Consider the following 25,228-nt stretch of genomic DNA (forward strand, 5'->3'; position numbering starts at 1 on the left):
TTTTCTTTTTATCCAGTAAAAATTTGTAAAAACACAAAAATGGTACAAGGTAATGTAGAGGTATCACAAACCGATTTAGGACTGCTATTTTACTGGAAACAAAAGAGTTTTTGGTCCTGTTACACCTTACTCTTGGTGTTCTGTATCTGCATCCTGAAGGAAGCAGTTCAGATTCTCTGTGCAGGGGGAGAGTCTGGCTCTCAACAATAGCTCTGGCCTTTCGCGCTACCTGCTGCTCATATACAGCAGGCAGTGTGGTCTGTGGGAGACCTGTAACTTTACTGGCTACTTTCACTTTGTTCCTTTTCAAGCCAGGAAATAGCTGAAAATGGTAAAACTGATTCAATGAAAGAGTTATCATAATTCTGTTGACGTTGAAAACATGCAACTTCCTCAAAAATGTGAGGTGTTGCTAGCGCTTCTTGACCACTGCTTCCACATTAGTGTCAAATTTTCAATTATTATCAATGACCATTCCAAGCTATTTATATTGTTCCACCTGTTCAGTAGCTTTACTCTTGATGTTGCTCTGCAGTCGAGGGTGAGGGGGCTTTCTGAGACTGATCACCACGTCCTTGGAATTCTCAGTGTTATTCTCAGTATTTAGCAGACTAATGATGGCGGTGTCGTTGGCAAATTTAAGGATGTGTCTGCTCACATGCTGGTTCCTGCAGTCGTTGGTCTATATGTTACTTTGTTTAGAGTTGTGCAATCTTTATCTAGAAATGATTCAACTCTAGCTCTCTCTCCTATATTTTGCCTCTTTTTCCTGCAGCACCCTGAGGCTGGTTCTACTGAACTTTCTTCCCGTTAAAAGGGAGTTTTTCCTTTCTGCTGTCGCCAAGTGCTTGCTCAAAGGGCTTTTTGGGCCTATATCTAATATTTTTGGATCTTTATCTGACAATTGAACCACCTTGAGGTGGCTGTTGTTTTGAATCAGTGGTAGTAGTGACAATAGCAAAGCAAAAAGTGGCCAGTAGGTGTCAATGTAGAGAAAGCCTCACTTTTCCCATAACCACTTTTAGGCTTCTTTTATGGTGGTTTGTGTCTAACGTTTGAAGGATGTATTGAATTATAGACAGTTAGAAAGCAGGTACATTCTCTTAGTGTATTCACTTGTTCACTGTTAATGTATTGCCAGTATTTTGAGTTACAGATTAAGCACTGCTGTAAGTTAATTTTGTGCTTGACTGATGTTTAATTGTTGTTTCCTGGAGTAGGGGAGACCGGGGATAGTTGTAACATTTTTGACATTTCTGTCTGTAAATTGGAGCTCTTTTAAGGTAGTGGATTCAAAATGTAATGCAAAGTATTTTCATGTCTCTGCTATTAAATAGTGCAGCTATTTTCTCTGCAGAACAATTACCCATTGCATGGTATGGTCTCAAACACGAAGAGTGAAATGTTACAATTAACCCCATAGTCTGGGTTAGTTGTAACATATCCTGGGGTAAAATGTAACACAATGAAATAAGGGTACTAAGAAAACATTAACATGTAATCTTTGTTTATTCAACACATGAATGCACTTAGAGCCATTTGTGTAGCTGTGTGTGTGTGTGTGTGACAGAATGCAGAAATCTAGCTTTTGAACATATTCCAACCCCCCAAAAAAGACAAGTTATGGAATTTTCTGCAACTGAATATTTCATTAATTTTGGTTGGTCTTCCTTGAGTTTGGCCTCATTGGCTCAGTGGGCATTAGAACCTACAACTCTTGCACCAATTTTGAACATAACAATGAAGCTGAAAAAATGTAGTTGTTCACCAGCATCGCAATTCCATTACTTTTTATCATACCTTGGTGTGGTTTGCAAAGTGCTTCAGAAAGATGAGGAAATCTGTTTCTTGCACCCATCCTGATTTATTTCCACTACCAGTACTTCCTGCTGGTCCATCTCTGACACAGTGGTCTGCATAATGTATGTGTGGGAACACAAACAGTGGAGGAATTGTGTTGCCAATGGCATTAACCGCATATACAAAAGCGACCAGTGAACCTCTCTCTGCTGATGTCGTTGCCCCAACTTGTTTAATATAAGTTAAAGTAATAGTGTGGTAAGTTGTAACATCTGCATTATTGTTACAACTAACCCAGACTCCTATAGCCATGAACTAGCTAACATTACAGCCAACGGCTAAAACATTAGCACTAAAGACCTACACAGAATATATCCCCATAGACATACAAATAACACAATTTAAGTTTGATGAGTTTAACTGCAAAGCAGATAATGCTATTACAAATTGAAATAAAGTAGAAAAACTTACTTTTTGGCATACAAATTACTTTTTTTCGTGTTAAATTGTCTGTGTTTGACAAAATGTGCTGATTTTTCACATGTGATAGCAGAACTGAATTGGGCATGCACAGGATGAGTCACATCATTTGAAACTTAGCCCTGATTGAAGAAATTGGAAGTGTTACAACTGACCCACGTTACAACTATCCCCGGTCTCCCCTAGGCCTAGTTGCTTTTTTGTTTTCTTTATTTTTTTATTTTAATGTGATTCTCTGTTCCTCTCTCATTATGACCTATTACTTTTCCATCAGTCATTTCAGGGTATATTTAACCACTTGTTCACTTCCATCTTATCTGATTACCTTCAATCTTTTACTTCAATTGAGAGATTATTTGAAGGACACTGATGAAGCTACATGGCAAAACGTCCAACAATTGTAGGAAGTAGGATAACGATTGGCTCACAGAATGTGGGCCAGTAAAATATTCGGTGAAAGTGACAATGACAGAATTGATGTTGCCAGTGTGGGAAAGCAGAAGTGATTTAAAGAATATACTAGCAGCCTGAATTCCCATGAATGCAGCCAGATGAGTGAATACAGCGCTACCTTGTTGAACACAGGCATATTGTAAGCTTCATTACTCAAGCTTCCTAATCTAATCTCCTGTGTCCTGTTTCTTAAGGAGGTAACATCAGCATATACAGAAGGAGCTATATCTTTACTATTAACAGTTCCTTGGAGATTAATAGCACTTCATACTGACCCCTAACCTGCTCCTTCTTCAAGGTCAGCTTTACCCGATGCCCGTCTTTGGTCCAGTTAATAGTCTGCGTCAGCTCTTGAGGTGCACACGAGATATCTAGTACCCCTGTGCTCCTGATCCTAGGCTGCACTTGAGCAGTCCAGCCTACATGCTCAGCCTCCAGGCTGCTTCCATCTTCTTAACTTGAACTGCCTGTCTGCTCTGCTTCTCCTGGTAGACCTCCAGAGTGGTCTCGCCTGCCTTTTCCTCCTCTCAATACCCTGTCCTCCCTACCTGCAACCCACCCACATAGTGGCCTCTTATGTCTGTTGGCTATTTGCCATAGTTCTCCAGTTTCTCCTTGCTCTGGCTGCCAGTTCGATCACCTACTGTTGTGAGCTCATTTGTATCCCAGTCTCAGAAACATGTATCCATGTATCCACCTGCTTCTGTCTTCTGTTCTATCATTAGAGACTTGTCTTCCATTATGAATGTTAACTATGCTCATTCCAACACATTTTTTTTAAAGAAATTGTGCTTTTTTAGTATACTGGGCTCATAGAGTGAGCCTTTCCCAAAGCGTTCTTTTACTCTTGTCATTCCAGTACAGGGTGATTAGATTTCTTTTTTTTTTCTTGTAAAGTCTTCTCGTTATGTTAGACTTGGATAATGATATGCCTACTGCCTGAAAAATGTTTTCCACTTGGCTGGATGCTCTGAAAAGATCCAGTAATCATCTACCAGCATCTTTTTCGGTGGACACATAGGCTACAGAAGAAAACACTGGTGTTTCTAAGCTCAGAAGTGCATTCTTTTGTCAGTAAAGCAAAGTGTTGATTTGGCTCCTCCTATGCTATCACTTTGATTTTGTTTTTGAATGAGAGGAAGAGAGGTGTAACAGTGAAGCTGCAAGGAGTCAAGATAATGAAGGTGGATGAGTTTAAATACCTGTGTCAACCATCCAAACCAGTGAACAGTGTATAAAAGAGGTGAAAAATAGAGTGCAGATAGGTGGAGTGCGTGGAAATGAGTGTCAGGGGAGATTTGTGACAGAAGAGTCACAAAGCAAGAGTGAAAGGAAAGGTTTACAAGACGGCTGTAAGACTTGCTCTGATGTATGGTATGGAGACAGTGGCTCTGACAAAAAGACAGGAGGCTGAGTTGGTGGTGGCACAGTTTTATTGAGAGTGACCAGGCGGGACAAGATCAGAAATGAGTACATCAGTGGGACAGTTCAGGTTGAGTGTTTTGGAGGTTAAACAGTTTGACATGTGCAGAGGAGGGATGATGGATACATTGGACAAGGGATGCTGAAGATGGAGCTGCCAGGCAGGAAGACCGCAAACAACATTCCTGGATATCGTGAAGGAGGACATGCAGAGAATTTGTGTGGCAGATAGGGCGAGATGAAGACAAAAATGATTATAATGAGATCTGTTGTGTAAAGATTATCAGCTAAATCTGAATGGCACTCACAAGTTAGGGTCAAGTTGTATGTATGAGAAAGTTGTCCGGCATCTTACAAACAAACTACGTAAAGCTTCCACCATGCTTGCATTTGTACTAAGGCTTTAATCGAAGCTTATATAAAAGGCTGCATAGCAACTTTTATAGGGTGATGCACAGGTGTGGAACAGCACGTAGCCTCCTAAAATATCAGGAAAATAAAAGCAGAGGCCCACTTCTTCAGTTAAGTGTGTTACATAACTTCCTCTCTAACTTCTGTAACCCCTGAATGCATTAAACAGCAAGATCTGAATATAATGCAGCACACTTTGACCATGATATAAAAACACCTGCTCTCATGCAACACGCTCTCAAAGAGAATCCTGGCATTTAACACCTTTACACTGACTTCACATATTCTGTTAGGCATGTTATTTAAGGAGCAGTGTCATTGCATTGGCAGAAATATAATTTTGTTAATTACATTTTATTGCACTAAACAGTGTATTCAAACACACTGAATAAGGCTTGAAAGTATATTGTAACCGCTCTGAACCTTTCAAAAACAATTATTTAGTCCACTGACAAAAGGAAAGAGTAGCAAAGCTACAATATTCCCACACATGCCCTCATTAACATGAAAGCTGCCCAGGAACCCACAGTGAGAGTGTTACAAAATTAGGATCTTCACAAATTGCTACATGTGGAATGAATCGGAGGCTCGGGAGAGCAAGGTGACAGCAGAAGGAACGCGTAAAGAGCTCTTACTGTAGCTCACCAACAAAATGAGATGGAGTGTAATTATCCTACAGCCGTGTAATATGTCCTCTGAAACCGAGCTGAGTGACTCAAACTGTCTTTCTTGTAATTGGATGGATGTTCTGATTGTGATCGATAGCTGTTTGACTGTACCGATACAGATCCTTTGGGTATTAGAAGATACCGTTCCTATTATAAAACAATAATCCTATTTTTCACTATGTAAATTAAAAAACATAGATGCTCACTATCATTTGCGTATTGTAATACACTCATTGGCTTTGTTGTATTGCCATTGCAATGCACTGCACTAGTTTTTCTCCTCTCTTCTGCTCTCTCTCTGTCTCTGTATGTGCGCTTGTGTTTCACGATGTGTGCCCCCTCCCACGCACGTGGAGTTGAGGAGAAACAGGTGAACTGAAGGATGTTACTTGACGTGACAAAAACTCAATATGTTGATGTTTAATAAAAGCTTCCCAACCATGGCTAACCCTAAAAACCCCCAAAAATATATGGCTACAGTTTGTGTGCTGTTACCTTACAGTTAAGTCAGAAAAAACTGCCTGCTGCTGCAAAAAAAACTGCTGACCATCTGTCTTTACCCCTCTCCGTGATACATGTGCTTCCTATACAGCTCTAGTGGCACAAGACACACAAATATAGACGCTATCATGAAATACGTGCACCTCTAACTGCTACATCATTTAGAAAGTATGCATTAATTATTGTTGACAGTATTACACCGTGTGTCCTTATTTTACAAAATTCTTGTATAACAAAGAGTGATTTGTCACCTGTTGATTTTACACACTCATTTTCAGTCTTGCATGTATGATTGGTGTGCAGATTTTTTTAAGTAGGTGTTAGCATTTTGGTGTTTTGGCACACGGGCATCATGCATCATTCATTGCAAACTAGTAATTATTGTCAGATTACATTTAAAAAAATAAATAAAAATACAACGGAAATACAACCAATTAATACATTTGGCAATAAGCTGAGAAGTGCATTTGACTTAGCTCTTAGGAAAGGGCTGTTGTCATTGTAGGTAACTGAAACCATGGTGTTTCTCTGACTTTAAACAGCATATTTTTGTTGTCCAAGCCCATCTATGCTGTTACAGTTAGCCACGGTCTATGCCATTATGAATATAGCACGTTATGCAATTAAACACAAACAAACAAAATTCCCCCTAATTGTTATCAGACCAGCAATTATACTGCATATAATTTAGAATGGAAAAAAAACGAACAGTCTATGTATTTGTTGCATAAAAAATAATTTCCAATGCCCAGGTTGCTTATTAATTTTTTTGTTATTATTATTATTATTATTATTAAAGCAGTGGCGTGCTAATGCTTCCAAATCCCCTGCCTAACATTGCTTGGATTATATGACAATGACTGTGTCTGTTATTATGAAAGTGGAACAACAAAGGGGAAAGGAACAAACACAATGAACAAAGTTAGATCAATATTAGCTTTCTCGAAAAAGTGCAAAGAAAAAAAGAGATTTGGACTGTTTTATTGCAACAATCCTTAATAACAATGAACACCGTAAGCAGAATGTTTACAGATAATATCTATTTACCTAAATTAAGAACAAAATTAGGGTTGAAAGACATGTTTTCTTATCTGTGTAAATGCTTTTATAGGCACAACTAATGAATCTGAGAGAGGGTGTGAGATCAAGCCAGAAGTGTTCATAAAGACTTCTCACAGGCACTAATCAGGGGGGGGAAGAAACACTGAAAAATTCCATAACTAAATGTCAGACGGTGCTAATATGGGGAGCTTTTTATCCTTTATTAATCAGGTGTGTGTGTGTGTGTGTGTGTGTGTGTGTGTGTGTGTGTGTGTGTGTGTGCGTATAAGCACACACACACTGCACTGGTAAAATGAAATGCTGTTCAAAGAATCACAAAGGGAGGATTTTTCCTGGATAACAAACAAAGCAGCGTCCTTGCTTCGGTGTCAATTAATCTACTGGGATTTAAAGGGGAAAAATAAATACATTTGAAGCAATTTGTCTGCTCTTACAAACGCTGCCATTAAAGGGATAATGATGAGACTGTGTTTTTTTTCTGTCAAAAGAAAAAACGTGCGCGTTTACTTGTAATGGCCTTCGGCTTTCTGTGGAGAAGCATGGAACTGCTAAAAAATAAAGAGCAAAGTCAAGCGTTGAGATCTCGCTTTGACTAAAAACATATAATCACTCCCTACCTGACTCGTGCACCAAAGTTTTTGTGTGTTTGAGGGTGTGTGATCACAACTAGAAGAGACTCTAATAGGCCAAATCCGAGCTTCCACAGCTTTTGCTAAAAATTGTTGACAGTAGGAGGAGTCACGTTCATTTAAACACCTCTAGAGAGGTCCTGTCCAACCACCACCACCCACCACAGACACCTACTGTACCTCTAGGGGAAGAGAGACAAGGAGAGAGAGTGGGGAGGGAGGGGAGGAGGGAAATCGAGAGAGAGAAGAAAAGCAAACCAAGAGCCATAAGCTCCTTGAAATGAGCTTGTTGAGGGGTGAGAAACGGACAGACCGAGAGAAAGACATGTACAACAAAGACAGGGGGTGGAGAAAATTCTCCTGCTCGGCGTGTGTAACGAGAAGTGGTGAGTCTTTGCCAGTTCTCCCCGAGCGCTCGGCACTAAATGGAGTCAGAGGACTGAAACAAAACTAAAACAACGCACTGCAAGTGACAAGAGGCATTAAAACGAGATTAAAAGGAGGAAGGGTGACAGCGCGATGGAAGCCAACTCTAAAAAGCATCGATTCAGGAAGGGTCGGAGTGCCACCTTCAGCATTGATGGCTTTAACATCACCATAGGTAAGCATGTAAGCAACAAGCAGAGCACGAGCAAAGGTTAAGTGTGTTTGCAGGGGAGCCCGAAAGTGTGCGTGTGTGAGTGGAACAGATTATATGGGTGTGTAAGAGAGTTCGAGGCAGTGCAGTGAGGCGTTCGGCACCAGCACAGAGACATCGTTAAACACATCATCACATTTCAGCTTCTCTGCACAATTCGACACATTAGTCCATTCTGCTGAAGTTGCTGCTTGCCTCTGTACACCATGGAAACAAGGGGACTTCAGACTAAAGCTGTGTGCAGCTGACGTCACCAGGAATTCATTCTATTGTCTTGACAACCAGAGTGTTAATGAACTTATGTGCCACTTGCCTTTTTTAGTTTTCCCAGGACTTGTGAAAACTCCAGCAGTATTGAGTGTTGAAGCAATGTGAAAAATAGTGTCCTGAAGATGTTCTGTGGTGTGTTCCCTTAGAAGACTTGTGTCCTCAGATAACATGGGGGGGGAGTTAATGAGAATAAGTTTGTTTCATACACAGCAGTGTTGACCTTTTGTCATGTGGGAACGTGTTGTGATGAGAAACAAAATCTTGGTCATGCTCTCTCTTGCAGTTTGGTAAACAAAGTGAATTAGAAACTCTGCGTAGAACTCTATATATATATATATATATATATATATATATATATATATATATATATATATATATATATATATATATATATATATGAGATCTAGATCTATCTCTCTCATTTGTCATACTTACTTTTTATGTAAAGCTGAAAACACGCAACACTTTTTGTGGCACTCCTATCGGAGCTGTCACTGTTTGCACTAAGTGTATACTTATGAATTCAATATTCATTTTAATTAAACCTGCATTATGGAATTTTCCGTTAACAGTCGAGTAGATGATTACTTGGAGTGTGGTCGCCTGTGGAGACAAATCCACTGAGAATTGTAAGCCAACCTTAATACATGCCCAAGCTTAGTTATTATTGTTGTTATTATTATTATTTTTGTACAGCCTGCAACTTTGCTGCCTGTGGTTCATTCTTGGTTGTGTTATCCACTTGCTTTTTAAGATGTATCCCTGTAACCTGGCCATCAACTACTGAGGAATAAAATGATTAAATGGTGGACATAGTGGTGCATTTCGCAGCTACTTCACGTGTCAGTAGTAGGAATGAATGCTGGACTAACCGGTGATCACGTGGTGGTGCTATGTGTAAATATAATACTGTTTGTTATCATGTTTGGCACAGAAGCTTTATAAGGGCGACCGTGGCTCAGGGGGTTGGGAATCGCATCTGTAACCGGAAGGTTGCCGGTTCGATCCCTGGGCTCTCTGTCCTGGTCGTTGTGTCCCTGGGCAAGACACTTTACCCTACTTGCCTACTGGTGTTGGCCAGAGGGGCCGATGGCGCGATATGGCAGCCTCGCTTCTGTCAGTCTGCCCCAGGGCAGCTGTGGCTACAACTGTAGCTGCCTCCACCAGTGTGTGAATGTGAGAGTGAATGAATAGTGGTATTGTAAAGCGCTTTGGGTGCCTTGAAAAGTGCTATATAAATCCAATCCATTATTATTATTAAGGGCAAGTCTTTGTTACAACTTTTTTTGTTGCCTCCTGCTAGTTAAATAGTTCAGTCTTCTAACCGCACTAGGTAATTTTCCTCATTACCTTAATGAAGACTTTAAAATCTCTTCCTTTTTGAGCTTTCAAATATACATTAATTAAGTTTTTTTGCTACGAAGGAATCACATTTAACATGACGTGCATAACAGGAAGTGCTTGCATTATGAATACAATGCACAGCGGGTACATTGCCTATTCTGGACATTTCTGTCCAGTTTGGAGTGTTTTTTATGCAAATCTTAACACATCTTAATTTACCTTCTCCTTACTGTTTGCGTCAGTAACAACCAGACCAGTGTGTGCAAGTTTAAAAACATTGAGATGTTAAAATAAAATCTAACTTGGGTTGAACTGGGAACATGGAGATCTTAGTGCCTTAGTACTATTACATATCTATCTATTCTTTGTTTCTAGCACAGATTCCATGCCTGGACGGTGTCATTTAGCTGAGTATAAGATTGAACGTTTCAATCTTTAGACTGTCACAGAATACAAAGATAGGAACAGAGAAGCAGTGAATGATTTCTTGATGATTTTTTAATAGTGCTCAAACGTACCTGAAAAGATTTTATGATCCCACAGATCTTTGGATTTTCCGCTTACATTGCTGCATCTTCTTACCTGTGAAAACCTGCCTCAGTCACATGCCCTAATATCATGGCTAACTACTCACAACCATGGCAGTTGTCATGGTAACCTACAAATGTCACAATCAATTGCTCAGTGGGTCAAGGTTTCAGTCCGCGCAGCAGCATTTTACCAATCACCTCCTCTGAAGCGTGACTCCTAAGCGCTGGTCCTCATTGCCTGGCTGGACTCTTTTGTTTTCTCCTTTATTAAACTCTGAACCTCAACTGTAGCTGACAGCCTCTGCTCAGATTCCCACTGAGATGTTTTGTCAAGTTTTAGCCTTATTAGATTTGTTATATTTCTGTTGATGTTATGAGTTTCATGTGGCCAAAGCCAGTTTTAACTTTGCAGCTCATTTGTCAGAGTACAAAGCACCAGGACTCTTGTTTTTATGCACACATTTTGGGGTTTTTTTGTTTTGTTTTTTTCCTTCTGTTTCCATTTTATTAAACCATCTTTTCTCTTCCTTTTTCTCTTCTAATTGTACCATTCAGTTTGTGTCTGAAATAGTGTCTTTGTCAAATAGTCTGGGTGCCAATTTTGAACAAAGCAAACTTCTACTGAAAACAAAAGTAGCAAATGCTGACAAGCTCCTTTGTCCATTTCATATTAATAGCTGTTATAAAGACTGTAGATCCATGACATGTGATTCTTCATTCCTAGTTCCTATTTTTTTCCAATTATTCCCCAAACATTTTTTATAACTATTCAGAAACATCCATTCTTGTGCATTTCTTGCTGCAGGATAATCACTATATAAAAACCTATGTTTTTTATAATCAAATTCAAATAACACAATAAAGACTGTTAAGTTCAATACACATCTATCTAAAACAAACACATAATTAGTTTAACTTTAACATCATGAATCAACTTGAATCACATATCTATCTACAGTTAAACTGGAAAAAGACACTTTTTTTTGGTTTTACCTCTGTACACCACCAAACTGTATTTTAAATCAAATAGTCAAGATGTGATTGAAGTGCAAACTTTCAGCTTTAATTCAAGAGGTTTTTACAAGAATTTGACTTTAAATGTTCATATAGACACTTTTTTTTTTACATAGTTCCCCATTTTCAGAGGCACAGAAATAATTGGACAGTTAACTGAACAGCAATTTCATGGTGAGGTCTGTTCCCTTGTTATTTTATGATACGTGAAGCAGACTTTCAGTCAACTTCAGATAAAATATTGACAAATTTTCACTGTAATTTTAAATATGGGGCCTGAAGAGATGTCAGCGCCAGTGGGAGAGGCCGTCGTTAGGCTGAAAGAATTAAATAAATCTATCAAAGAGACAGCAAAAGAAGGAGGAGAAGAAGGAAAACGCTTGCTAGATCAGCAACACCAAAACCCTTAAAGACCATGGAACTCATCTAATGTGCATGATGACAGAATTATTTCCATAGTTTTGAAAAACAACTTCACATCTGACCAAGTCAAGGACACTCTTTGAGTGTCAGGCATGCCATTGTTTAAGTTTACAGTCAAGAAATGCCTAGGGATGGAAACACAACAAGGTGCACATCACTGATTACACCCAAGAATAACAAAGCTACAATAGACTTGAATAGACAGGATATTTGTGAAGGGCACAGGGCTATATTATCTGCTCTCATCTGGCCAAATGCTGTAAAAATGAGCGGACTGAGCTTCACAATACAAATGCATAATGACCCAAAGTCTTAGGCAGAATCAAACAAGGAGTTTCTCAATGAAAACAAATGGGATATTCTTCAATAGTCAAATCAATCACCTCAGCAGCAGCCCATGCTTTCACTGGCTGTTGTAAAAGCCTGGCGGAGTAACTTAAAAGATGAAACACTGTATTTGGTGATGTCCATGGATTCATGCATTTACTCACTTTCATCTAAATGTTATAAACAATTGTTATGTTTAAAATTATAATATTTTCAGGGGTTAGGATGGGCCTTAATGACCTAGAACAGTGTTCCTGCACCTTCAGGTAATGAGCAATTAAATCTGATAGGCACACTCATACATATTACCATCAAATGACTTAGTTTTCCTGTGCTGCAGCCTGGCATTGCTCTCAGTGACAGCATGGAGATATTGGCTCAGTAATAAGAAAATAATGACATTACATTTAGGACTGAAAGATAAAATAGCAAAAGGACATGTAGGATTAATCAGTGAACAATATCAGTAACTAATAAAAAACATAAAATCTTTGAAACTTTCACTTAATCATTTTATTATTATAGCTGCAACTGTTTCCAATTCAATATCCATCAACATAGTTTTTTTTCCCCCCAACTGTGACCTTCAGTTGGATAAGTGGAAGAAGATGGATGACAGGATGGATGGATGGATTGTACAAGGTGTTCATTAGTCATAATCTTTTTTATGGTATTCTGATTGAATGTTGGGATGATTGAAGCATTTCCTGTGAGAGAACCTGACATGCCGCCCATATACCTAATGAAGTTTGGATAGACTGAATCATTGTAATAAATATTCTAGCATTAAGTGAGACAGTGTGTGGGTGTTCTATTTAATTGCTTTTGCGAACTGATACATGTCAAAATTACGTAACAGATAGAAATCAGCCAACACACAGTTTGACACACAAAAAGCTGCAGTCCTCATTTTCCAGCCTTGGCTCCTCTTTGTCTAGATATTTGCTAATTGTGAAGCATTCAGGCTGAGCTGCTTATGTGCAGCTTTGCATATAGGAGAAGAAAAGACAGAGACGGAGGGAGAGAGACACGGGAGAGTTCATTTATTTATTTTATTCCAGCCTGAAGTGCAAATAATGTACATCAGTATGTAAACACTGAGTCATGTTTAAAAGTATAATGCATGTAATGTATATTATACATTTTGTATGAATTAGTCTACCTCACTTAATCAACATAGGGAATATCCATTCATTTTAAATCCTATAATTTTTCTCTTTTTTTAAGTAACTATAATAGTGATGGTAATAAAATATATTATCTTTTGTCTTTAAAGAAACAAAAATTCCCAGTGCTAGGCCTGGACAGCTTAAAGCCAACCTTTATTAGACTGAAGGAAACCCTGGCATATCTTCAAAGACCCTTTATCTAAAACACTTTTTGATTTTGCATTTGTGTGGTTTTGTCTGACTATTTTAGTACCTTGAACTGCCCCCCCTCTCCTAAATGCCTTCCAGGATAGAATATTTGAAAATGTGCTCAGCTGTTAACTTGCTCCATGATGACTAGCTCTTCACTCTGCCTTCCAGAGTGATCGACTCTGATGGATGTTGGACTTCATATCATAAAAACCACCTATTTTCTAGTATAACACTACAACTGGATGATAACGGCTGATGCAGATGCTTATTTCTGTTTCCATGGTGAGACCGTAATGCCATTTTGCTATGTTCTTTTTTCTGATGACATTGAAAAATTGTGAATCGTTTTCTGCAGCTGGATCCTACATTTTCCCAGCCAGTATTCGCACCACCTTGATGACTGACTCTCTTTCTCTGGTATAGACTGTTTTCATAAGCCAGGCGACCTTTGAAAACTGAACTTTATTTATACGAAATGTGTGGATCTTCTTTAATTTCTGTGTGACTTCTTAATAAGTTAGTCTGTATAATGAATGTTTTTGGGGGTTTTTTATGCTGCTAAAGCCTTTCCTTTATTAGTGCTTTATACAGCAGTGAGCGAGGAGATTTCCAGGAGGATAGTATAACAGACCATAAATCCGAAAGTAAGATTTGATTGAGTTATAGTGTTGTTTATCAGAATTTATCCAAATCAAATCACAGTGAGTGCATTATGATTAAAGCTTGTTTTTGTAAAGTTTGTTCATTGTGAAATTTAAAAGGCATAATAATAATTTGAGTGCTCACAAAATGATTTGACATGTTCAGCTTCACTTTTCACTCCAGTGGAGCAACAAACATTATTGAGCTTATATACAGATAAGAAGGGGATACAGGTGGGATATATATAATGTCTGTAATTTTCCATCCATCTTTTCCAATGAACCCCTCCTCACTGATGACAGTTGACAGACTTTCTAATTCAAAGTGTGAATCCATAGAAAAAAAGGTGGCAGCGGTATAACATGATAGTAGTGATGTAGTTTTAGTAATACCAGATAAACGATCGCATGCATATGAACTTGACTGATAACCCATTCTTAGTCCATATAGTTTAATGTTATGTCATCCCAGCTCCAGGTCTTCTGGGAAAGCTTTCCACAAGGTTTAGGAGTGTGTTTATGTCAATTTTTGACCATTTTCCCAGAAGCACATTTGTGAGGTCAGACACTGATGTTGGATGAGAATGCCTGACTTGCAGTCTCCCCTCTAATTCATGCCAAAGGTGTTCTATCATGTGGTCAGGACTCTGTGCAGGCCAGTCAAGTTCTTCTACACCAAACTCACTCACCCATGTCTTTATGGACCTGTCATATCGGAACAGGAAGGGGCCCAAACTGTTCCCACAGTTCCCAGGTAGAAGAATGAAATTGTCTAAAATATCTTGGTGTGCTGAAGGATTTAGCGTTTTTGCTGGAACTCCTGAAAAATAACCTCATACCATAACCCCTGATTCTCCAGACTTTAAACTTGGCACCATGCGGTCATACGTGTCCACTGCGCTAAAGTCCGTTGGTGGTGTGCTTCACACCACCGCAACGATCCACAGCAATGCTATGGATTGTGCTTGGTGATGTAAGGCTTGGATGCAGCTCCAAGGCCATGGAAACCCTTTCCATGAAGCTCTTTACTCACTGCTCTAGAGCTAAACTGAAAACAGCATAAAGTTTGGAAGTGTGTAGAGATTGACTCTGTTGAAAGTTCGTGACCTCTGATTGTGGAATATTTAGCAGTGAGGAAAACTCATGACTTGACCTGCTGCACAGGTGGCATCCTATCATGGCACTGCTTTTCCACCATATAACCAGAACAGTAATTTCCATCCACTGTTTGCTCCTCTTGTCATATGTAGTGCAACTTGTGAGCACTGTGTTGAGTCATTTGTTTACATTTCAAATCAACAGCAGTTAGTGTCTCCTCCTTCACAACCTGGTTGTACTCAATGGGTATGCATTGAAATATAGTTTTATCCACCTTCAGCGGAAACAGCTTTCTTGCATTTTTAGCAAAGAATTTCACATTATTGGAGGCTGTTTAAGTAGCTCCCTTTTTATCTCTTTTAGACACTTGCTCTCGGACATGCCCGAGCTCGTTTCATTGTTTTACACACTAGGGAATGTAAATACATGGCATTGCTATAGCAATGATATCCCAGTATGACATTTTCATATCGAATAAAACATTAGACCAGTACCAGTGTGGACAGTGCGATGTGACACAGCTCCAATGCAGACTTTTGACCTACTTTTTTGGAAAACAGCAGGATGTAGTGAAGGAGAGTGAAGGTCAAGTGGAAAAACTAACACTGACAGTGTCAGTCCCATTTACCTCACTGGTTAGATGAAATGTAGTGACCTATTCACCACCTAACAGACTTGTGCTCTGTAAGCAAATGGAAAATTAGTGCTGTGGTATTTTGTTCTTTTTCTTACACTTATTTTACACTCACTTTGGAAATTGATGCTCCATATATGTCCTATAATAATGTCAGAATTTTCTCAGAAATTTTCTGCAAACACTTAAAATGTCAAATTATAGCTACAATTAATTTCAGCTACTGTTAAAAATTTAAACTGGGAATATTTTCATTAATGGCGACTCATATTAATCTGACCAGCTGCCACAGGTCCTGCCATTACCACAGTAAATATTGCTGCCTAAAGTTGTATTTTTTATAAAAAACATTAAAGTGTTATATTAAACAACAAAGGGGATGGAAAAAAACTAGATATGGAGTCTGTGTTCACTGATGTTAAAGGTCTAAAATGTCTGCTGTTAAAACTGTGTGTGTTTCAGCATAGACAAATGGACATCAGAAGGGTCATTTTAGTGACTGTGAATGTGACATATTTGTTGATGCCAGATAAGCAGGAGTATTTCAGTAATTGCTGGGATGTTCCTGTGCAAAATCTCAAAGATTTACATAGGAATGGTTTAAACTACATAACTGATTGTGCCACTCTTTGCACAACAGCTGCAGTCACTCATTTATCATAACTGGCAATGAGTCTTTCACATGAATTTTGTCCCACTCTTCTTTTACAGAGTTGTTAATTCAGCCACATTGAAGGGTTTTTGATCATGAAGTTTGTGTTCAAGGTCATACCAAAGCATCTGAGTAAGATTTAAGTCCAGGTTTTTTGAGGCCACTTCATTGGCCATTGGTGTTTCATGGTGCATAAATGTGCTTGAGCTTCAGAGGACAAATTGATGGCTGGACATCCTCCTTCAGGATTTCCTTGTTGAGAGCAGAATTCATGGTTCCATCATGTACAGCAAGACCTTGAAGCAGCAAAGCAGCTCCAGACGATCACATTACTGTCACCATGTTTGACTGTTCTTTTTATGAAATGCTGTGTTTTCCACCAGATAATCCAGATATTTTTTGGTAAATGTGAGATAAGCCTTTGCGTTCTTTTTGGTCAGCAGTGACATTTTCCCCCAGTCTCTCTCTTATTGTTGAATCATGAACACTGACCTTAACTGAGGCAAGTGAGGCCTGCAGTTCTTTAGATGTTGTTCTGGGTACTTGTGTGACCTCCTGAATGAGTCGTTGATGCACTCTGGGAGTAATTTTAGTAGGCCGGTCACTCCTGGGAAGGTTCACCACTGTTCCAAGTTTGCTCCTTTTGTAGATAGTGGTTCTCAATTTCAACACTGAATTGTGTATTTACAGGTTATCTTATTCTAATATTAAAATTTGTTTGATGATCTGAAACATTTAAGTGTGACAAATATGCAAAAATAAAATAGAAATCAGGCACTGTATGCATGCACTTTATGTTGTTTATAAAGTGATTGTTTGAGACAAGCTTTAGCAGAGTGAAGAGGAGAGTGAAAGTGGGTGTCTCATGCCAAAAGCACGAGAGTAGGGTTGTTTGTGAGACTAGCTTTAGCAGAGTGAGGAGGAGAGTGAAAGTGGGTGTCTCATGCCAAAAGCATGAGAGTAGGCAACAGTTTTCTGCTCTGCTTTTACTGTTTAGGGCATCATCCAAAGAAATCATGTTTGTGCGTTGTTCAGCTCACTAACAAAGATGTGGGAGAGACATATGCACAGTTGTAATCTTGTGCGTGCCCAACTGTTCTCGTCTAACTGTTCAGACTTGTACAGTATCTAAATTGACTACTTGTACACAATGTTTCTGATGCATAAATGTTACTAGATCATTGTGTATTTTGCCTTAAAGTGATCATGGTGTGCATTTAGATATGAAGCTAGCATGTTCAGATGCTGGATCAGAGTGCATGTCTGAAAGATGCTTATATGGGTTTAATTAAATGACTAATTTAAATAAAATCCATCATTTGTGATTGAATTTCTCACCTACCTTAAATTAAATAAACTGGAAACAAAACACATTTTGCTTACTTGGAAAAATAAGCAACATTTTGCCAGCTAAAATCCAAGCACACATCTGCGATTTTTCTCCTCTAACTACCCACTAATGGTCTAAAAGTCTCATGATCAAATGGGGTTTTACATAAATGGCTGTCTTGGCTTGTCCATCCGCAAGAACACATTTGGTGGAATAAATTCCTGTAACTACCCCTAAATTCAAAATGAGGCATTAAAATATATTTTATCTTTTGCAGGAAGGAAAAAAATGAAAAGATGGAAATTTGAAAAGATGAAAAACACTTCATATAGAGTAAAACAAACAATTAATATAGGGTAAAAAGCAAAAAGATTAGAGGGGATTTGTTTCACTGTGTTCTTTAGTCTCATGAGTCTATGATCCACTCGTGGCTACAGTGCTGAAACGTGGAACACTGACTTTTGCATCTAACCTTGTTCATATCCTTAGAGTTCCTTATTTACAAGGGCGGATAATCTGATTAACACCAAAGGCCAAAATCAAACAATGCTGTTTATATTTGTCACAGGAAGCTGATGATGAGTTTTATTCACCTGCTTTATTATCTACTAGAAGTCGAATTTCATGGAGGCCCACAGAAGTCCAAATGCAGCGTTATATCCCACAAGGCCATTTCTAAATCGTTTATCCTTCAGTTGCCCATGTTGATTAACAGAGCATGACGTTTTTGTAAGCAAAATAATACACTAGGTCCCAAAGCACAATTAGACACAACAACAAGTTTATTTCAAGACACAGTTGTTCAACTGCAGACTGAATGATGAAGAGAGAAGAGTATAAGAAATATCTCAAGATCTGAGTTCTTTAACAAACACAAATGAAACTCTGTAGTCAGCTGGTGATGACAAAATTAGAAATGCAGTCACTGAAACACTAATTGAAGGTTGTTAAAACAGTGTAGATGATAGTAATTATTGTAGCAGAATATAAAGGATTTTTCCTGCTGCTTTTTCAGGGTAACGAACTAATGAAACTTAAATTACGTGAATTAGCCTTAATTTTAAGGCAACTGTGAGTTTGTGGTGTACTAGTTGCATTGGTGAACTTGTAAGATACTCTTTCATCTCATGTTATTAGCAGGTGAAAGGTCACTTTCATTCTCATATTGTTGACAAATGCTCTAATAATGCAACATCCTTCCTCAGGATTCTGGAGTGTGGACGTTAACAGGTTCTGTAGCCGAGTCTTGAACATGTCCCTGGTGTTTTTTTTTGTTTTTTTTCCTTATGTAGGTCAGATAGTGGGTCAATGACTTTCGGTGCTTCATAATATTGGAAAGGATGCAATTTGTCAGCAACTAAGATACCATCAAACATCTGTGCAGTTCTTCTGATAGGAAATTTTAGCCATTGTGTACAAATGTAGTTTTTGAATTGTAGCTGGACTAACTGTTGTGAAGAAGTAAACTCCAATACACTCAGACTATTAATGGCTTTGTAATGAGTTGTGTCAATGTTATATGATGACCCTCTATGCCACCTCCACAGTAATGCAATAACGTAACCTCTAACTTCCTTCTTTTACTGTGGAACTTTTGCAGTACAGCTAATTACATTGGGAACGTTTAAAATTGGACTTAGAGACCACATCTCAAAGGCATAAAATTATTTCTTGTTAAAACCCAGGACACTGCAGTCCCTTAAGTCTGCATATATGTGCTCCATTAGCCATGTAATTGGGCAACAGATCTTCTAGTTATAGGGGTACTCTTCTATTAGTGGGACAAACCACTGTTTTTATTGCTGTAAGTCAAACCAACAGGAGGCAATAAATAGATTCAAATTCATTAATAGAGATGAAAGATAGAATCACAGTAATTTTTTTGTTATATTTACGTTCATATAAAAAAATGAATACAACCTTCTGATAAGGCACCTTGAATAATATGTTTTTTTTTTTTTTTAAATTTATCTGTCATGATTAGTTAAAAGCGCCTTGTAGCAACACCTTTCAGGCCACCAGGTTGTGAAGTTCAGCTCCCTGCAGTTTTAGTATGGAGTCTGCTACATGTCTACGGTGAGAAGTGTTTTTAAGATATTAATAAATATCATGTTCCACTTTGATTATCTTGTATCTGGTTTTAAATGTTAGTATGTGATTAATAAAGCATATGGAGTTTCTCCATTTGTAATTACTCATTATATGAACAGAAATCTAGTTTTAAGTGTTCGCAAGCTCTTTTGAAAGACCCTTGAAGATCTGCTGGAATGGGATGTAAGCAATGTTTTATAAATTTATAACTGTTTTGTTTTATAATGTTTTATCCATGGTTCTTAAAGAAACCAATTTAAAATTGGGCCTGCAAAAGCAGAATTGTTCTGACAAAAGACAAAAAATGAAGCAGAATGCCCGAGAACTCACTAATGGGCCTACAGTGGTTCATAAAGCATGATGGCTGCTACTGTAAATATTTCTCAGCTTTCTAAATGAGCAGTTCTCTTAGTGAAAAGCTTTACCTAATGAGTTAAATTCACATTGATGCACTTAACGAACTCACAGAACTGCGGCGTTGCAGAATAACTGTGCTGGAGAACAGCCAGAGTTATTGATTGTGGTGAAGTGTTGGTGGACCTGAGCGGGGTTGAGCTGCAACATTCACACTGCCTGAATTTGAGAGGCTGTTTAGTTGGTTAACACTGGCACCCCAGAGCCCTTCTCTTACAGCGTTAGTCCTGCTGATAACAAAATTAAGCAACCTGTAAATTTCTGCCAAATACAAAATAATTAACTTTTTGTTGTTTCATTTCATTTATACTGTGTTGATCATTTGGAAATTACTTTAAAAAGTTGTAGTTGTGGGCCAGCTTGCTGGTGAGGTGGTTACCACTGTTGCCTCAGAGCAAGAAGATCCTGGCTGTTAATTCTTCCATGTCCTCCTGAGTTAATGAATACATCACATGACCCCTTATGAGGCTTGGTCAGCAGCTTGCTGCCATGTTTATATGATGACATGAATGAATTTAACATAGCTCCTGGCTGCCTGTCAACTTACACTCACTGGCCACCTCATTAGGTACACATTGTAGATACTGGGTTGGACGCCTTTTTGCCTTTAGAACTGCGTTTATTAATGTTTATGGTACAGAAAATGGTGCAGGAAACATTCCTCAGTCCAACTTTATAACATCACACAGTTGCTCCTTTGTTGGGTGCATATGCATTATGTGAATTCAGGCTGTAGTGTTTAAAGCAGGGGTCGGCAACCCTGGGCACGCGTGCCACAGCTGGCACACAAAGGGTTAACTGATGGCACAATGGTGATTTTTAGTTTTTATGGGCTGATGTTTTTTTGGGGGTTTTTTTTTTGTTTTTTTGCTTCTTTGTTGTTGTTTTTTGTAGCGGTATAAACAATAAGAGGTGGTGGATTGGCCAGATGCTGGCCGATGTATAAAATAAAGGTGGATGAAGGAAAGGGGAGGCAGGAGGAAGAGAGACCAGAGGCGATTGTCAGGTGAACTGAACTTCAGGTAAGAAGTTATGAACTGCAGTCTATCTGGGTCAGATATAAACCAAGTTTAGGTGGAGTTTATTTTTGTTGTCAGTTGCAATAACTAGTAATAGCAATAACTAGCTAGCATGACGGAGTTACTATACAGCTGGGTGCTATGATGTTACTGATAGTGAACTTTATTTTATTCATAAGGTTAGTTAGTAGAGTTTCCAACCGTCCCGTAAAAAGACAGAATCGTCCCGTATTCAGAGAAAATATTACGTGTTTCGTATTGAGGTGAAAAGGAACAGTTTGTCCCGGACTTCAGCTACAATGAAAAAGACACAAAGCTGGAGTTATTCTGTCGTTACGCTGCACAGCTGCCTCTTCTTCTCTCATTCTCTCCCCTCCCTTTCCTGTTGCTACTTCAATCATGAAACTGATCGATGATCAGCTGATCGGCTTTTCCCTCTTGTTTATTTATCGTCCACCGGAAAGAGGAAACCAGCGGATGTCGCGCTAAACAACAGCAGCGCGTTTAAGCTTGATCAGCTGTTGTTAGAATTTATTTAATATTAATTTCTAGTATCATCTGATGTTTGCTGGAGCCACAGCTGTAAAGCTGCTGGTCATGATATTGGTTTGGATATGTGGTGAGAGGGAAACATGAAGATGAAACCAGGAGATGTCCTTACTGAATCATCAGAGCTGAACAGGTGATGGAGAAACAGGTTTACCTTTTAGGTGACATGAATGAGTTGAAGGGAAGTTATGAACTGTTTCTGAGAGACAAACAACACCAGGATCCTTTTTTATGTAGCTGACAGCTGGTAACTGTGCAGGGGTGGGTCTAGCAAAGTGTTGCCAGGGGGTCATGTAGGGCATTAACAGGGAAAGGGGGGCACAAGGAAATACCTTTCTTTCTTATTCTCATTTAAAATGTCTCACTTTTAATAAATGATTATCTGAATCTTACAACCAAAGTTTTTATCTCATGTAAAATAGAAATCATACATATACCAACAAGACAGTGTACATCACTGTCGCAACAGCGTATGTTTTCATTCAAAGGCTTTATGGCTTTTCCTATAATACCTGGTGGGCCGGTCTCTAGTCAAAATGCCCGGGCCGATTTTTTTGTCCCAGTCCAGCCCCGGGCACGACACGCAGTGAATTAATCTGAGAAGGTGCATTAAAAAATAAGCGGTGCACATCACAAATTAGCTCGCATAGACACATTAGTTAACACATTAGTTGTGCCGCTTCTTAATGACGGTATCTTAGCTAACAACCCCAACTATCAGATTCAACTTGTAATTGGCTAAAAATAACTTACCGGTGAGAGGGACGTTGCTAGCTGGCAGTTTTTTCAAGCAATGTTGAAATTTCCACTTCAAAAGCTTCAGGAGCTCTCCGCTCAGCGCAGCATCAGCACCACGTAAATACATGGATACATCCAAAGACTCGAGACAGAATTCACAATGTGTTTTCTGGATTTTCAGGTGTATGGACCAATGTTTTCTTTTCTGATCAAACCAGAAAGCTTTCATGAGCAGCTGGATTTGTCTTGCATTAACTGGCTGGACACAGAGGACATCGAAATGCAGCTGATTGAAATGAAAACCTCGACTTGAAGTTTGCAGAACTACGAACGAGCTGGAATTCACAGCTGTGCGTGTTCATGGAGCTTGCATTTTCAACTGCTGGACATCACTACCTGACAAGGTTAACTGTCTTCAGAACATTTCAGGGACATTATTTACAGTATTTGGCTCTACATATCTGTGTGAGCAGATTTTCTCTCACGAGTTCTCAGGTAACCGTCTGAATGCTGGACACTCGGAGACGTGTGTGTCTGAGTGGGAGACCAGAGATCACATTAACATCCCTGTATTAACAAACATGCCATATTGGCCCAGTTTATTTTTCTTATCATTGTTGTGATGAGACCATAAATAGCATTTGTATTTTCTGTGTTACAGTTCATTTGCTGTTATGGAGTTTTTGTTATGGATAAAAAGTGTCTTTTTTTTGTTTTGTTTCAGAATAGCTGATAACTATTTGCTGATAGCTGCCAAATATAAAATAAAATATTTTATATTTGTATATTGTATATTGTATATATGTTTATATTTGTATATATTATATTTGTATATAATATATACAAATATAATTCTATAAAGTTATTCTATATAGTGTGTAACTGTTGATATAGAGTGTTATTAAACCAGGGGATGTTTTGTCAATCTTCCCAAGTTTTACCGAGCTCATGTGAAACTCAGTTTTCTGTACTTGCCTGACAAGAGTGGCACTCTGTGTGATCTTCTGGTTCTGTAGCTCATCTGCTTCAAGATTTGGCGTATTATGTGTTCTAAGAGCTTTTCTGCATACCTTGGTTGTTACAAGTGGTTATTTGAGTTATTATTGCCTTCTTACCAGCTTGGAGCAGTCTTGTCATTCTCCTTTGACCTCTATCATAAGCAAGGCATTTCCACCCAGAGTACTGCTACACCCTGGATGTTTTCTCTTTTCAGACCAAGCACTATAAACCCTGCAGATGGAGGTGTGGGAAGATCCCAGTAGATCAGCAGTATCTGATCACCAGCAACCATGTCACATTCAAAGTCACTTAAATTCGCTTTCTTCTCACTTTTGATACTCACTTTGATCTCCAGCAGGTCATCTTGAACTTGCCTACATGATTAAAAGTTGCTGCCACGTGGTTTGCTGATCAGAAATCTGCCTTAACTGGCAGTGGAACATGTATAGCTAAGGATGTAGCTAATGAGTGTGTTCTTCACTACCATACTGTGCAAATATGTTTAAGGGACTGTTAAAATTCCAGCTGAGCAAAAGTACAGAGATAGCATCAGCAAATACATGAAAGCATTAAGTCAAACACCTATTCACCACAAATACAATGTAAAAAATAATGTACTACAGATACTGTATGTACTAAACATCTTAATCAAAGGATTTGGCTAAAGAGGTTTCAAGTTATCATTCTTGATGCACAATTTTAACATTTGTTGAATTATTTATTTAATTGTTTTTCCTTCTAGTGGCAAATGAAGAAGACAGCTCAGCAAGACCTCAGGCCAGTTTTGCACGTAAGTATCACCATTGTTATACTTCATTGTTATTCAACTCATCACATTTCCATCCATCCAAGTTTTTGAGATATTTAAAGAGTTCTGACCAACTCAATAAAATGAATATAAGAAAGTGCTGAAAGTCTGTTTTGAAATATTTGCAACCATACTTCATATTTCTTTGTTATTGTTATGACAATAGATTTTTATAGGAAGTCTTTTCTGCAGAGATAATTTAGAGACAGTTTGGCCTGACCAGAAAGTTAAAGGGTTAAAAAGTGTTTTGTAAATAATAGAGACTTAAACTGAAGATATGTAATAATATGTTAGAATATATTTGCAGTATGGATTTCCTCATGCAAATGTATGGATGTAGGAGTGGTTAATTAACTGAAAAACCTATAACTGAGCAAAAAAGTTGCCTCCTCTCCTCTTAAGTGAGCGCACTGGCACTAATGACAATCATCCACATGAGGGCAGTATTACAGAGGCGCTGAAATCTGTCACTCCCTTTCAGTGAAACGTACTCCTGCAGCCAATGCTTCAATATCTTTTGTGAAACAACACCTTGAAACAAATTAACGGTTTATTCACTGTATGAAATGACTGTGACACCAGCAGGCTTTTGTTTTATTTAGGCTCAAAGTCCCAGAGTGCTTTGTGGAATGCCATCACTGCAGGGATGGGGATCAAAGGCAAAGAGCAGAAGCCCCCCCTGAATGACCCACGGAGTCCTGAAGAGATTCTGGCCGATGATCTTCCTCCAGCAGATGAACCAGATGCCACAGAGAAAACTGCCATCAGGTTTGCTGCTGTCAGAAATATCCCAGTAATGATGCCAGAACAAGTAATGCTCATTATATGTTAATTATCATGAAATGCATCCTGCGTGGTGCTACAGTGGGACATCAGCAGCCATGTTCATCTTATTATCTTACAATGTGGCAGCGTGCACCATC

At 38.6% G+C, this 25,228-nt stretch overlaps 1 protein-coding gene across 4 annotated transcripts in view; it reads left to right on the forward strand.

Annotated features, from left to right (window-relative positions):
• Window positions 1–25,228, forward strand: part of pde1cb (phosphodiesterase 1C, calmodulin-dependent b) — a 115,312-nt gene that overhangs the window by 8,575 nt on the left and 81,509 nt on the right. For 2 of the 4 annotated variants that reach the window (XM_085253566.1, XM_085253567.1), the window contains exons 1-3: window positions 7,705–8,027; window positions 24,240–24,287; window positions 24,908–25,073. In XM_085253566.1, coding sequence (XP_085109692.1) covers window positions 7,946–8,027; window positions 24,240–24,287; window positions 24,908–25,073 — 296 coding nt within the window. In that variant the 5' untranslated portion in view covers window positions 7,705–7,945. Of the gene's footprint in view, window positions 1–7,704; window positions 8,028–24,239; window positions 24,288–24,907; window positions 25,074–25,228 lie in introns of those variants that run through there. The other 2 variants (XM_085253564.1, XM_085253565.1) reach the window with 1 other exon arrangement.

The sequence above is a fragment of the Mchenga conophoros genome, linkage group LG18 (genome assembly GCF_057382185.1).
Source record: "Mchenga conophoros isolate Kocher_MC1m ecotype Shallow Benthic linkage group LG18, M_conophoros_male_GT1.1, whole genome shotgun sequence".
In the NCBI taxonomy this organism is placed as follows: domain Eukaryota; kingdom Metazoa; phylum Chordata; class Actinopteri; order Cichliformes; family Cichlidae; genus Mchenga; species Mchenga conophoros.